We start from the raw sequence: 12,510 nt of genomic DNA on the forward strand, positions 1-12,510 counted from the left end.
CGTCTATGCCAAAGCCTCGGCGGCGACCCCGCCCCCAAGGGCCCTTCCCATTGGCCGCCGCCTTGTGACGTCACTGCATGCAGCCCCCCCCCCCTTCGCGTCCCTTCCCGGGGCTGCCACCCTCCTCCCCCTTAGTTAGTCCGATGCCGACTATAGAGCAATAATGCGCACTGCATGCGAAGCCTCTAGTTACTGAGAATCAGGTATCCTCGCCCGCCCCGCCCCCTAGATCAGGGACGCTGCGCGAGGCCGGACGCGCAGACACTCTTCCCCGTCCTCCCCCGTCCCCCCCACGGCAGAGCCCGGCGCGTGTAGTGGTCTCGGGACCGGGGCAGGGCGGCTGCGCCCCAGAGCCCTCCGTCACTTGTCCTCCACTCACCGACCGTCCACAGGGCGCTTACTGTGAGCTCGGCGGCGGCTAGTCCAATTCGAGACGTGACCATCGCGCCCTTGGCCCGACGGGCATGGTGGGCCAAGGAAGGCCGCCCTCTCGGAGCCCTGTTTCCCAGATTAAGGCGGGTTCCTTGGGCGAACCTCGACTTGGGCCTGTTGTCCCAGCTCCTGCGGACAGCCCCAGGACCCCACTGCCCGCACCTCTGCGCAGTACACCACGATGGCGGACGGTTCTCCTCCCGGCGGCCATCCCGCAGTGCGAGCCAGGGCCAGGGTGCTGGAAGGAGCGCTGGGGCCCAGACCTGGCTGGCCCACCCCGCGGGCAAGCCCAGCTACCCCACATTCAGAACCCCACAGCTCCAGGCTGGGGCCTGCCATCTAGGCCAGGCCCCCCGCATGCACACGCACACACAGGCGCCCCACCCCACCCCACACGCCTGTCTACCTATTACCTAAGGAGAAGGCCGGAGGGCCGTGGGCTGGCTAGGGTCTCCCCCTTCCCACACCCTGCCGCCGTGGAAAGCCATGGGCCCCCTCCCGCCCCCTTAACAAAGCAGCACAATAACCGATTTAGCGAATTCAGGTAGAAGGAACGTTTAGGTAGCACCTATTTTATACTGATTCTATGAGTAGGGCCCGAGGTGCGGGGGCCCTCGGGTGGGGGTTGCGGCCGTCGGCCCGCCCCGCCCCCCACCCCTGCCTGCGCCCCGCCGCCTTGTACATACTCCCACCCGGATCTGGCCGGGATTTTTACTCGGGCCGCGCCCCTCTTCCGCCCCCATTTGGGGCCGGGCCGGCCGGACAGACGGACGGACGGACAGACTTCCTTCCTAAGCACAATAGCACCAGCTCCCCGGACGAGCGCGCGCCTCCACGGGGAGAATAAACGCCACTCTTGATAGAGCCCTTGTGTCAGGCTGGTGTGTGCGCGCGCGAGAGCGGGCCATCAGCAGGGGGTGCAGTTCTCCTGCCCGCTGGCTCTCATTCTCTGTCCTCAATGGTGCGCCGGTCCACTTTCCCAGGAGACCACCTCTCTCCTCTGCTAAGGGCTGCCTCTAGGGGTTGGCCTCAGGAGCACACATCCACATGCAGAACCCTTGGCTTCTCCTGTCTCCTGTGGCTGGGAAGCCTCCCTCTGGCGGGAACTAGGAATGCTGAGGGAAGTCAGGTCCCCTTGCAGGGCTGAACCTAGCTTCCACCACCATCTGCCAGCCCTGGGGCTTTGGGGGAACTGGGGACAGCAGAGGATGTGTGGTTTGGCCCTTTCCTGTTATCTGCTGCCGGACCCCCAGACTGGACTCTCCTACTGCCCTAAGAGGCCCCAGACAGCTGGTGGGGCCAGTTCCTGGGAGAAGGTGCCCAGTAGGCAGAGAGGAGTCTGCAGCCAGCATGGGCTTGATTGGGGAAAAAGGGGAGGGCTGTGCTGAGAGGGGGCTGAATCAGATAGGCAGACATTGACCAAGCAGCCCCTGTCTTGAGGTTCATAAGGTGTGAACATTTGGCAAGCTGTATGACCTGAGACGACTTCAGAAGGTGGTGGGAAACACCATCAGCATCAACCTGGAGCTCATCCCCATTATGTCTCGGTCAGCCATGTGTCTTCTCACCTACTTTTGACCAACTTTGACTCCAGCTATCAATCCCAGGGCCCTATTTGTATTTGGTTTTGATCCAAGAAAAACAAACTACCACCAAGTTGATGCTGACTCATAGCAATCCTGTAGGACAGGGTAGAACTGCCCCCATTGAGTTTCAGACTGCAGTCTGTGAAGTAGAAAACCTGTTTTTCTCCAGTGCTACAGCTGATGGTTTTGAATTGCTGATCTTGTGGTTCACAGCCACCATGCAGGGGATAGGGAGGGCGAGGGAAATTAGTCAGCAAATTCTGAATGCAGGACAGGGGAGAGAGCACTAGAACTGATTGTGATGAAAAGCAACCGGGACTCCTTCGGCCTAGATAAGTTGATGTAATCTTCACAAGGTCACAACAGAACTCAGGGGCAAATACTCATGGTGATGGGGTCCATTAGGAAAGTAATAAGCCATAATTCAAGATCAGGATAGAGTTCTTTGGTCAGGACAACTTCTCAGCTATGCTCACAGAGGCTTCTCCTTGGTCCTTACCTCTCAAGCCTCAGGGACTGACCTAGTCTCTACAAGGCTCTTCAGCTTGACCTGTAAGAGCCCAGAGGTATCCTCCGTCACCAGCAAACCTCAGAGAAAGGCCCAGTTCCTTAGCTCCACTGTATCATCAAGCCTGGCTGCACCAAGTGCCTGGAAGTACTCCTCCCACCAGCAAGCCCAAGCTGTTTTGACACCGCTATGTGGTCTGGTCCTGCCACGGCCTGTTCTTCACCTCATTTGCTGCTGCTGCTGCTTGCCATCTCCCACTGTCTCTGTTTCCTGGGTCTAGAAAGTTCCCAGCATAGGGACCCTGGGTCTAAAGGATGTGTTCTACTGGGTTTAAAGGATGGCTCATTATTTTCTTGGTGAGAAGAAAGGCAGTGAAAATAGACAGGAGATTGTCACCTCCAGGCTATTTGGTTTTAAGCCTATCAGGATGTCAAAGCTGATAAATTTCCTCTTCACGGTTCCGTATACCTTGCTAACAATCACCTCACCCAATCATTTGGTGAGAGTTACAAGACCAGGGCTAGAAAGGCCCTAGCAAAGGGATCTGATTTGCCACACTGCAGGCTCAAACGTGGTCACCCATGGGCCCAGGACCATGACAGCTTCCACAGACCCCACAGGCATCCGGTTGTCCAGACTCCAGGGAGTCTGTGGCCTAATGCCACAGAAACCTGTGGCCTAATGCTTGGAGAGGCGTCCAGTAGGAAAGGGTGATCCAGCAGCAGACACAGCATAACCGTGTGGTACTGTGAGCATAGCTCAGTATTCAGGCCCACCCCCACCCAGACAAGCAGGTGAGGATGATGGCATGGTGTGTGGTGAGGCCACATTGGGGTATCCCTAAGGGGTCATGGCCAGAGCATTGAGCCACTCAGGGTGGGGTAGGGTCTCTGCCACACGCTTTTTTGGCCCCAAGGGACCAGGCCCTGAGGAACCCTTCACTTTTACTGGTCCTTCCCAGGCTGGGCAAGCATCATCCAACCTTTCAGTGGAGGAAGAACTGGAATCTCAAGGAGCTGAATGACTTTTCCAGGCTCAAGGAGGGTGAGGGCCTGGGGCTGCCTTTGGCCAACTGCCCAGGGAGTCTGCACGTGGATGGTGCTTTCCCCAGCACTCCTTGGCCTGGGAGTGCGGTCTGCTGGTTTCTGGCTCTTGGGGCCTGGTAGGGTGGGGTGGGAGAAGAGTATAGGTGCCCCCAAGATCTGATAAAAGCCCTCATTCACCCAGGGATAGATATTCCCTCTCAGAATGGGCGAACTCTACGCTGCAAGCTACGCCCACCACCTTCCTAGGGCTGAAGCCATCCTGCTGCCAACACCCTGTTGCTCAAACATCTGCAGTCATGAACCCTCTATACTCAGGCTTTCCCTTCTCCCCAGTGCCCCAGATCACAGGCCCTTTGGCGATGACTTGTCCTGCCCTCCGGAGACCAGCATCTGAGCTCTTGTCAGTATTCCTGCCTATCACAGGCTGCCTCCCACCCCTGATTCCAGGTTCCTGGCCAGAGTGATCCTCACCAGAGCCTCCTGGCTCACCCTCTGATCCCCTCATACTTTGACCACTTGCAGACAGATGGCTTGAAGTGGGATGTGGGGGCTGACAGTTGTTTCCACTGTGGGCTGGTGGGGCCCGGTTTCTTAGAGTGGGCACTAGATGGAGTTGGGTTGGCAGCCTTGCTTCTCCTGTCAGGGCAAGGGCTTGGGGCAGGGGTGGTCAGACCCCCATGCCTCACCCAGGCTCGGCCTCTTCTCTTTCGGGGTCAGTACCCAGGAGGCCCCAGCTCTGCTCAGCTGTGTGGTTGTTGGAAAAGGCGCCTGGAACCCAGTGGCCATTCTGTCTATTAAAAGGTGTAGTGGTCTGCTTCTGTACGGTGACCAGCCTTGGACAGTGCCCAGCACAGTTCTTTTTACTCTGTTCCCTAGGGGAGCCAGGTTACAAGGAGGGCCTAGCTTTGCTGGCCCCAGGAGTCTGCAACGTGTTGAGTCAGCAGCTGAGAAAGGGCATGACTGTTCTACAGCCAGACTGCGTGGAAGGCTGCCTTGTCTCCAACCGGAATGGGCATCTCCAAGGGACACTCAACCCTGTTAGGGTGGTCACTGTAAGACTTACACCAAGACAGAACTGCAGGGAGCCCAGTCCTCCAGGCTGACACTACTACCACCTAAGGATGGAGGGGTGGTTGGAGGTAGAAATATGAAATGAGGGGTATATGGCAGGAAATGGGGTGTAGCCAGTGGAGAGGAAAGGCACTATCCTGGGTTGAGCTGGCCATCTCTTGGCCTCCAGGGAGCACTCCCAGGCCCTGCTTCTCCAGGGGCATGCTGTCTGAGTCAGTGTTTCCTGTGAGCCAAGCCCTGCTCCACGCAGCAAGCAAGATGCATGGCAGGCCTGCAGGTAGGGGCTGGGAGGGAAGGTGTTCTCTGTGGTCCTGGATGGTCAGGCCCTGGTGAGGCTGCCCTGGTAGGGTCTTGGAGGCCTTGCAAGGGGTGAGGCTGAGCACCAGCAGGCTCTTGGGAAGTCACAAGAGAGGTAAAGGAAGTCCAAGAAGGATGCTGTGTCCTCAGGATGAGAAGCCACCTCAACAGCAGGACCTGGGTAGAGGTTCATGGCTGGGCTGGTAACCCTAGGTGGAACATGCTAGAAGGAGCCTTTCCTGAAGGGTTTCTGGTGAGGCAGTCCAGGGAAGAGCAAGAGTCAGGGGATGCTGGCCAGTTGATTCTATCCATTCACCCACCCACAGACCACATTATACTCTCACCCACACAGGTGCACCTGTGACTGCTCCCTCACCAGAGGCCTGTGGTGACCTGGGTAGCCGGGGGAGGTGAGCTGGCACAGGGCTACCTGAAGAGCCTGTAGTCTGAGACTTGGCTACCCTGTGAGGTTGGCCAGATCAGCTTCCCTTGGGATTTGGGTTCTGGTCTTTTTACTTTCACTACCCTCTGCCTGACCTTTGCTGGATCTCTCTAAGCTGGAGGAAATGGGCCCTTCCGGCTTAGGGTGCAGGTAATCTGATGAGTACACTCAGCTGTGCCTACTTCCTGCAGGTATGCTGTAGGGGTTGGGGGTAGGGGGATGAAGGTAGTGGGCGATGAGGTCATCCTGCACTGCTCCCCTGTTCTGAAGGGTGAACCTGCCTGTGCTGGCATACTCGCAGGTCCTGGGCAACTACGCGCGAGGCGTTTCATGATACTGAGATACCCACAAAGCTCTCTCCTGGGCCTAGGGCAATGATGAAATCTGTTCTAGAACTGAGACAAGGGGCAGGCGTGCGGGCCAGGGAAGCACACAGTGCCAGCAAGCCGAAGTCGAAGCAGCCTGCTCCGCAGAGCCGGGCGTGGAAGGTCCCTCTACATGTTCGGAGGAGACCCCGGGGCCGTAGTGGAAGCGTGACCCCCAAATCATGTACGTGGCCCGCAGTCTGAGAACTACAACTCCCGAGATGCCGCGCGTAGCCCCGCCCCGCCCCGCCCCTGTCCCAGCCGGTGGGGGCTCGGGCCAGTGAGCGTCTCGCGGGGACCGTGGCCGTGAACGCGGGGTGGCCGGCGGGCCGGGCGTGCGCGCGCGGATTGGCCACGCGGGCGTGCGCGCGCCTACGGCGGCCGGCAGGGGGCGGTGGCGGCCGTTGGCGGCGGCGCGGAGGCGGGGTCGCGGCCTCTAGCGCCGCGAGCGCGGCGGGCGCCAGCACTTGGCCCAGCGGGTGCAGCGAGGCCATGGGGGACCGTGGCGGCTCCCGGCGCCGGAGGTCCGGGCAGCAGCGCTTGAGCCCGACGACCGACGAGGAGGAGGAGCGGGACACGCCTGCGGGCCCGGATCTGGGCGCCGGCGGGGACGCACCGGAGCCGGGCAAGGACCTTAGCGCCCGGCTGCGCAGCGGCCCCCAGGATCTGAGGTAACTGAGCGCGGAGCCCGAGCGGGAGCCCACCCCGAGCCCGAACCCACCCCTGCGCTATGCCTCCCGCGCGCGGCGCGTCCTTGGCCTCGGCGCCCCTGCAGGGGAAACTGAGCCGCGGGGCAGGTGACCTACCAAGGTCACTCCCGCGGGGCAGCGGAGCTGGGGTGAGTCCTGGGGTGTGGGTGCACTCTCAGGGGCTCCCCGCAGGAGTTCGTTCCTCGGCGGGAGGCGGTGGGTTGGAGCCCCTCCAGGGACCGGGCAGCGCACTTTGGGGGACAGGGGTCCCCCGAGGAGGAGGCAGGCAGATGGGGGAGTGACAGTCCTGTGTCTGCGGGGTCTCGGGCCAGGACTGACCCTGGAGGGAGGGTAGCCTTCACGGCCGGCCGTCCTTCCTGCAACGAGTGACAGGAAGTCCTAGTAGTGTAGGCCTGGGATCCTACAGGTGGGCACCCAAGCGGATCGCTGGTGGGTGCGACCTGGACCCCAGGGGCAGGGGCTCTCACCCTAGGAGCAGCTGAAAGGGACGGGTTATCAAGGAGGAAGTGGTGATTGATCAATCCCTGGGCAGGGTTTCGTCTCTTGAGTAAGCAAGAACTAGACTTTCTTCCGCTGGAACCAGGGGGTGGGGCTGGGGCACACCCTGCAGGCCCTGGGGGCTCACAGTCCACCTGGGAGATAAGATAGCTCCCAGAGAGGCTGGCAGGCAGTGTAGACAAAGGTCAGCAGGGAAGGTGCCCTGGGAGTGGAGACAGGGCCCCTGAGGGGCTTCCATACTGGGGCCAGGGCAGGGGCTGCCGGCTGCTGAGAGAGCCAATTGGGATGCAGCTTGTCCTCCTCTGCTCTTAAGCTGAGGCCTTTCCCAGAGGCAGGGGGATGGCCAATTGAACCTCCAGAAGTGGGAGTTGGGGTTTGAACTTGGGCAGGTGTGATCTGGGGAGAGGCCTCCTTCAGTGCTGCGGCCTGTGTCATCCCTGGGAGCCTGGGCTGAGGCTGGGCGTGGTTCCAGGACACACTCCATGGCCTTGCCCCTTCCAGCCTTACCCTGGGTGTCCCTTTCCTCCACCGCTCCTGCACCTGCCCCTTCCTCATGACTCCCTGCTTCCAGGCCTTCTCCCTCCCCTGACTTCTTCCTCATCTGCTCCCCTTAGGTGGGACAGAACTTCAGTCTGGGCAGGGGTGGGTGTGTCTTGGACCCTTGTCTGCTGGCCCTCACTCCCATCCACCTGTGACCCAGGGGCTTGAGGGTCACACGCTGCACTCTGCTTGTTTGTGCGCCAGGCTTTGGTGGGCCTGAGGGTGCCCTCCAGGGGTCTGGGAACAGTGCAGGGCCTGTAGTGATGGACTCTGGTTAGGACTGTGTCCTGAGGTCCTTTTGGCCCTGCAAGGGGTGGAGTACGAATAGATGAAGGTGCTGGCAAGCCTGCTGGTGAGGTGGAGGGTACCAGGAATGGCTCTGGCCTCGCAGTTCCACATATGAAGAGTGACTGGTAGTGCTGGGGCCCTGGGGATCAAGTGGGAGGTAGGCTTCCCTTTGGGCAGGCCACTCCAGAGGATGATTGGAAAGCCTCTTTCAGGGTCTTACAGGGAGGGCAAGCTTGATGGTCCTGTGACAGTGTCTAGTGTGAGAGTGTCACCCTGGATCCTGCTAGTATGGCCTGGGAGGCCAGGCCCTAGGGTCAGTGCTGGTGAGCACCATGGGCTTGCACTGGGCCCAGGCCAGGCCAGGCCAGCCTGACATCTGCTCCGCCCAGAGACTGCTGCCTGAGAGGAGGAGGCCCTGCAGGGGCAGAGGGGCTGCCCCAGGCTGGGACTGAAGGAGTACCCACTGGTGTGACACTGTGATGGCAGGGTGGGGGGGGCGCTGAGGTTGTAGTGTGAGTCTGGGAGCAAAGGTGAGCCTATTGTCCCCACCCTGGTGAATGCTGTGGCCAGCCTCTCCTGAGGCCCAGTGCTGCTCAGGCTCTCAACAGGTGTTCCACTCTCTGAGCCCAGGGTGCCCACTCAGTGTTCCTGCCCATTTCCCCACTGGAGGGATGAAGGGCCCTGTCCTTGCCTAACACATTAGAAGAGGCCTTGCTCAGCAGGTCCTTAGGCAGCCTTCCTGAGCTGTGCAGCCATTGGGTCCTGGGAGGACCCAGGGCACCACCCTCCTCTGACCAGGTGCCCCTCCTCTACCCCCGAACATGGGCAGGGACAAGGTCTATGTCTTTCCTGGGGGCATAAGTATGGCCTTTTGCTGGGCCCAGCCCCTGGATGCCTCTAAGGTGGGGGTCCCTGCCCAAGCTCTCCCTGTGTGCCATCCTCTTTCGCCTTTAGGGGGCTCCTGGCTCAGCGCTCACCTCTTGGCTGATTGGACCAAACCGTGCTTTTTCAACAACTTGAGAAAAACAAGGAGGCTAGAGGCCAGACCTTTCAGACCAGGCCTCCCAGGGGGACTTTGATGCACTTCTCAAGGCAAGGCAGGCTGTGAGGGTCTGGGCTCTGCAGGCCCCAGTCACTGTGGCTAGGGTGTCCCAAGGCCTTGAGCAACATGGTGTGTGTGTGGTTTGTTTCCTAGTCTGGGGGGTTAGCCTGGGCCCCTCCTGAGGCAGGAAGGCCAAACAACCCCCCAAGGCCGCACATTGTCCAATTGCAGCTTGTGGCTCAGGTTTTGAGCTTGTAGGGCAGGACGTTTGGGGTGCTGTGTGTCTCTCCTGGGCATGCAATGTCCCAGTGCTGGGTTAAGGTGGCCCCAGGACCCTGGCGGCTGGCGTTGCCTTTGTTTCCAGCCCTGACCAGGTGTCTCTTGCCTGCCAGCTGCCACCGCCTGCAGGAGTCCTTGTTCAGTTCCGACAGTGGCTTCAGCAACTACCGAGGCATCCTGAACTGGTGTGTGGTGATGCTGGTGAGTGTACCCGGGCCTGGCGAGGCACGGGCCCTGCTTCGTCCTGGTCCTGGCTGCATGGGACCTTCCTTGCCCACATCTGGGACCACGGTACTGGCACAACAAATTCTTGTGCTGTGTGCTAGCTTTTGTGACTCCGGGGCCACCCGGTGAAGGGATCTACCAAGGCGGAGTGGGTCCAAGGAGCTGGGCTGCAACAGATCAGTGACAGCAAGGGGGCAGGCTGGGGAGGGTCCTGGGCTGTGGATGAGGGCACAGGACTCTCTGGTATTGAGTGGAGCGAAAGGTGCAGTGTGGCCCACCTGGGATGCACCTAGGCTGCCAGATCTAGGAGGCCATCCACTCCCCGCCCAGGTATGAGGAGTGGGGAGCATCATGGAGAGGCCCAGCTCCTGGCAGACAGCCTCCTTCAGGCTGGCACTTGGCGGACAGGGAACAGATATGGGGAGAGGTGGAGAGCTGGCAGCCACAAGGACTGGGCCACTGGCTCCATCTCCCCGAGCTGAGGGTACTGGGCTGGGGTGCCCCAAGGCCAGGGGTAATGGTTCTTACTTCTTTCCCCCTCAGGTCTTGAGCAACACGAGGCTGTTTTTAGAAAATCTCATTAAGTGAGTGCTCTGCTCTGCTCCATCCCTCAGGGAGGCCCTGTCCTGGCCCCCAGGGTGTCCTGTTCCTCAGGGTCTCCCCTACCCTCCCAGCTCAAGCTTCCCCACTCTCCCACCCCCAGGTATGGCATCTTGGTGGACCCCATTCAGGTGGTCTCTTTGTTCCTGAAGGACCCCTACAGCTGGCCAGCCCTGTGCCTAGTTATTGGTGAGCTGGTGAGTGGTCAGGGGTGGGAATGGTGGGTGGTTCCTGGCCTGAACCTGCCCTGGATGTGTCTGTCCCCAGTGGCCAACGCCTTCGCTCTGGCTGGGTTCCAGATTGAGAAACATTTGGCAGTGGTAAGTCAGATACCTCTCGAAGGCTGATTTCCCAGGGTGGGGGTTCCAAGTCACGACTGCTGCCCGTGTGTCACTGGGGATGAACTCCTGCCCTGGCTGAGGCCCTGCCTCTCCCTGCACAGGGAGCCCTGAGCGAGGAGGCGGGACTGCTGCTGCACATGGCCAATCTGGCCACCATCCTCTGCCTGCCAGCCGCCGTAGCCATCCTGGTGGACTCCATCACACCAGGTGCGCCCTGTGCACTGGGCCTGGGGTGGTGGGCCCAGGGAGCCTGCCTCTCTCCCGCAGTGGGCTCCATTGAGCCTGGTGCGTCCTCCCTGGAGGCGCCTGGGCGCAGGGACCCAGCGAGCCTGCCTCTCTCCTGCAGTGGGCTCTGTGGTCGCGCTGGTGGTATACACCCTCCTCTTCCTCAAGCTCTTCTCCTACCGGGACGTGAACCTGTGGTGCCGCGAGCTAAGGGCCAGGGTCAGGGCAGGCGAGGGGCGCCAGGCCGCCCAGCTCGCCAACTCTGGAGACGAGCGAGCCAACGGGGCTGCCGAGCAGCCTGCCGTGAGCTACCCCGACAACCTGACCCACGGAGGTGAGCGCCCGGCCCGGTCCCCACATGCAGGTGGGGGCGGCGCTGACGGACAGGACGGTGGTGGTACCAGCTCGTCTTTCCCCCTTCCAGACCTTTACTACTTCCTCTTTGCTCCCACCCTGTGTTACGAACTCAACTTTCCCCGCTCCCCGCGGATACGGAAGCGCTTCCTGCTGCGGCGGCTCCTGGAGATGGTAGGGGAGGCGGGGCTGGGGGCGGGGCTGGGGGCGGCCCGTGCCGGCGCCCAACTTCCCGTTCTGCTTCCCTCCGCAGCTCTTCCTTACGCAGCTCCAGGTGGGGCTGATCCAGCAGGTGAGGGGCGGGGCGGGGCGGGGCGGTGGGTCCAGACAGAGCCTGAGCCAGACCCAGACCCAGACCGACACCACGCTTCTGTCTTGCAGTGGATCGTGCCCACCATCCAGAACTCCATGAAGCCCTTCAAGGTGAGCAGCTCACACCCTGGGGGGCACGCACGCGCGCGTGTGCTCTACTACAGCCCTTTAGCTCTTGTCATTCCAGGACATGGACTACTCCCGCATTGTGGAGCGTCTCCTGAAGCTGGCTGTGAGTAGGCAAGCAGGCAGGTGGGCAGGGTAGGGCCGAGTGATCCAAGCAGATTGACCCCTCCTGCCCTGCAGGTCCCCAACCACCTCATCTGGCTCCTTTTCTTCTACTGGCTTTTCCACTCCTGCCTGAACGTGGTGGCTGAACTTATGAGATTTGGAGACCGAGAGTTCTATCGGGACTGGTGGTAAGGGGTGGACGGGCTGGGAGGTCAGGGTAGAGCAGCACTGGGCACACAGGCATTCCTGTTCCCCTCCCCCACAGGAACTCGGAGTCTGTCAGCTACTTCTGGCAGAACTGGAACATCCCTGTCCACAAGTGGTGCATCAGGTGGGCTGTGCTCATGGGTGCCTGGGGCCTCCACACCCATGTCTGAGACCTAGCCCCCTGCTCACTGGGGTACCCAATCCTCTCTGCAGACACTTTTATAAACCCATGATCCGCTCTGGGTCCAGCAAGTGGACTGCTAGGATGGGCGTGTTCCTGGCCTCGGCTTTCTTCCACGAGGTGAGGGCAGCACGCGGGCAGCCGGTCTACAAGTCCGAGGTGAGGGGTGTGGTACCCACTGATGTCTCTCCCACCCCTTCCCCACCAGTACCTGGTGAGCGTCCCTCTGCGCATGTTTCGGCTCTGGGCCTTCACAGGCATGATGGCGCAGGTAAGAGCGTGTCCCCAGCTGAGGCCCCACTACCACTGCCATCCTGCCCCTGCTCCCCTGACATAACCCTTGCTGTGCCCAGGTCCCTCTGGCATGGCTCACCAGCCACTTCATCATGGGCAAGTATGGCAACGCAGTGGTGTGGCTGACACTCATCATCGGGCAGCCAGTGGCGGTGCTGATGTACGTCCACGACTACTACGTGCTCCACCACGAGGCCACGGCCACACTGGCCAACTGAGTGTGTGCCCCTTGCTCTCCCCGAGGCCGAGGCGTGGCCAGAGCACTTGCCTAGCCTCCTTGGCCTTTCTGCCCCTATGGGGTCCCTCCTCCCTCAGGGAGTGACTGTCCAGCAGGCATGTGCTGGCCTGGATTCCCCAGTGGGGGATGGATGTGTGTGCCAATAAAGTGCTGTCCAGTTTAACTTCTTTGCATGTTGGGGACGAGTGGGAAGAAGAG

The 12,510-nt window shown here is 60.9% G+C and overlaps 1 protein-coding gene across 1 annotated transcript; it reads left to right on the forward strand.

Annotated features, from left to right (window-relative positions):
* The first annotated feature begins 6,135 nt into the window (after nucleotides 1-6,135).
* DGAT1 (diacylglycerol O-acyltransferase 1) lies at nucleotides 6,136-12,475 on the forward strand. The gene is made up of 16 exons (XM_075549108.1): nucleotides 6,136-6,418; nucleotides 9,218-9,305; nucleotides 9,873-9,913; nucleotides 10,033-10,118; nucleotides 10,197-10,249; nucleotides 10,372-10,477; nucleotides 10,617-10,829; nucleotides 10,920-11,023; nucleotides 11,103-11,141; nucleotides 11,231-11,272; nucleotides 11,349-11,393; nucleotides 11,468-11,580; nucleotides 11,658-11,723; nucleotides 11,813-11,900; nucleotides 11,989-12,051; nucleotides 12,134-12,475. Exons 1-16 carry the CDS (start codon nucleotides 6,240-6,242, stop codon nucleotides 12,290-12,292), a joined length of 1,485 nt encoding a protein of 494 aa, XP_075405223.1. The 5' UTR covers nucleotides 6,136-6,239; the 3' UTR covers nucleotides 12,293-12,475.
* Nucleotides 12,476-12,510: the final 35 nt, after the last annotated feature.

Source organism: Tenrec ecaudatus, chromosome 5 (genome assembly GCF_050624435.1).
Source record: "Tenrec ecaudatus isolate mTenEca1 chromosome 5, mTenEca1.hap1, whole genome shotgun sequence".
Taxonomy (NCBI): Eukaryota; Metazoa; Chordata; class Mammalia; order Afrosoricida; family Tenrecidae; genus Tenrec; species Tenrec ecaudatus.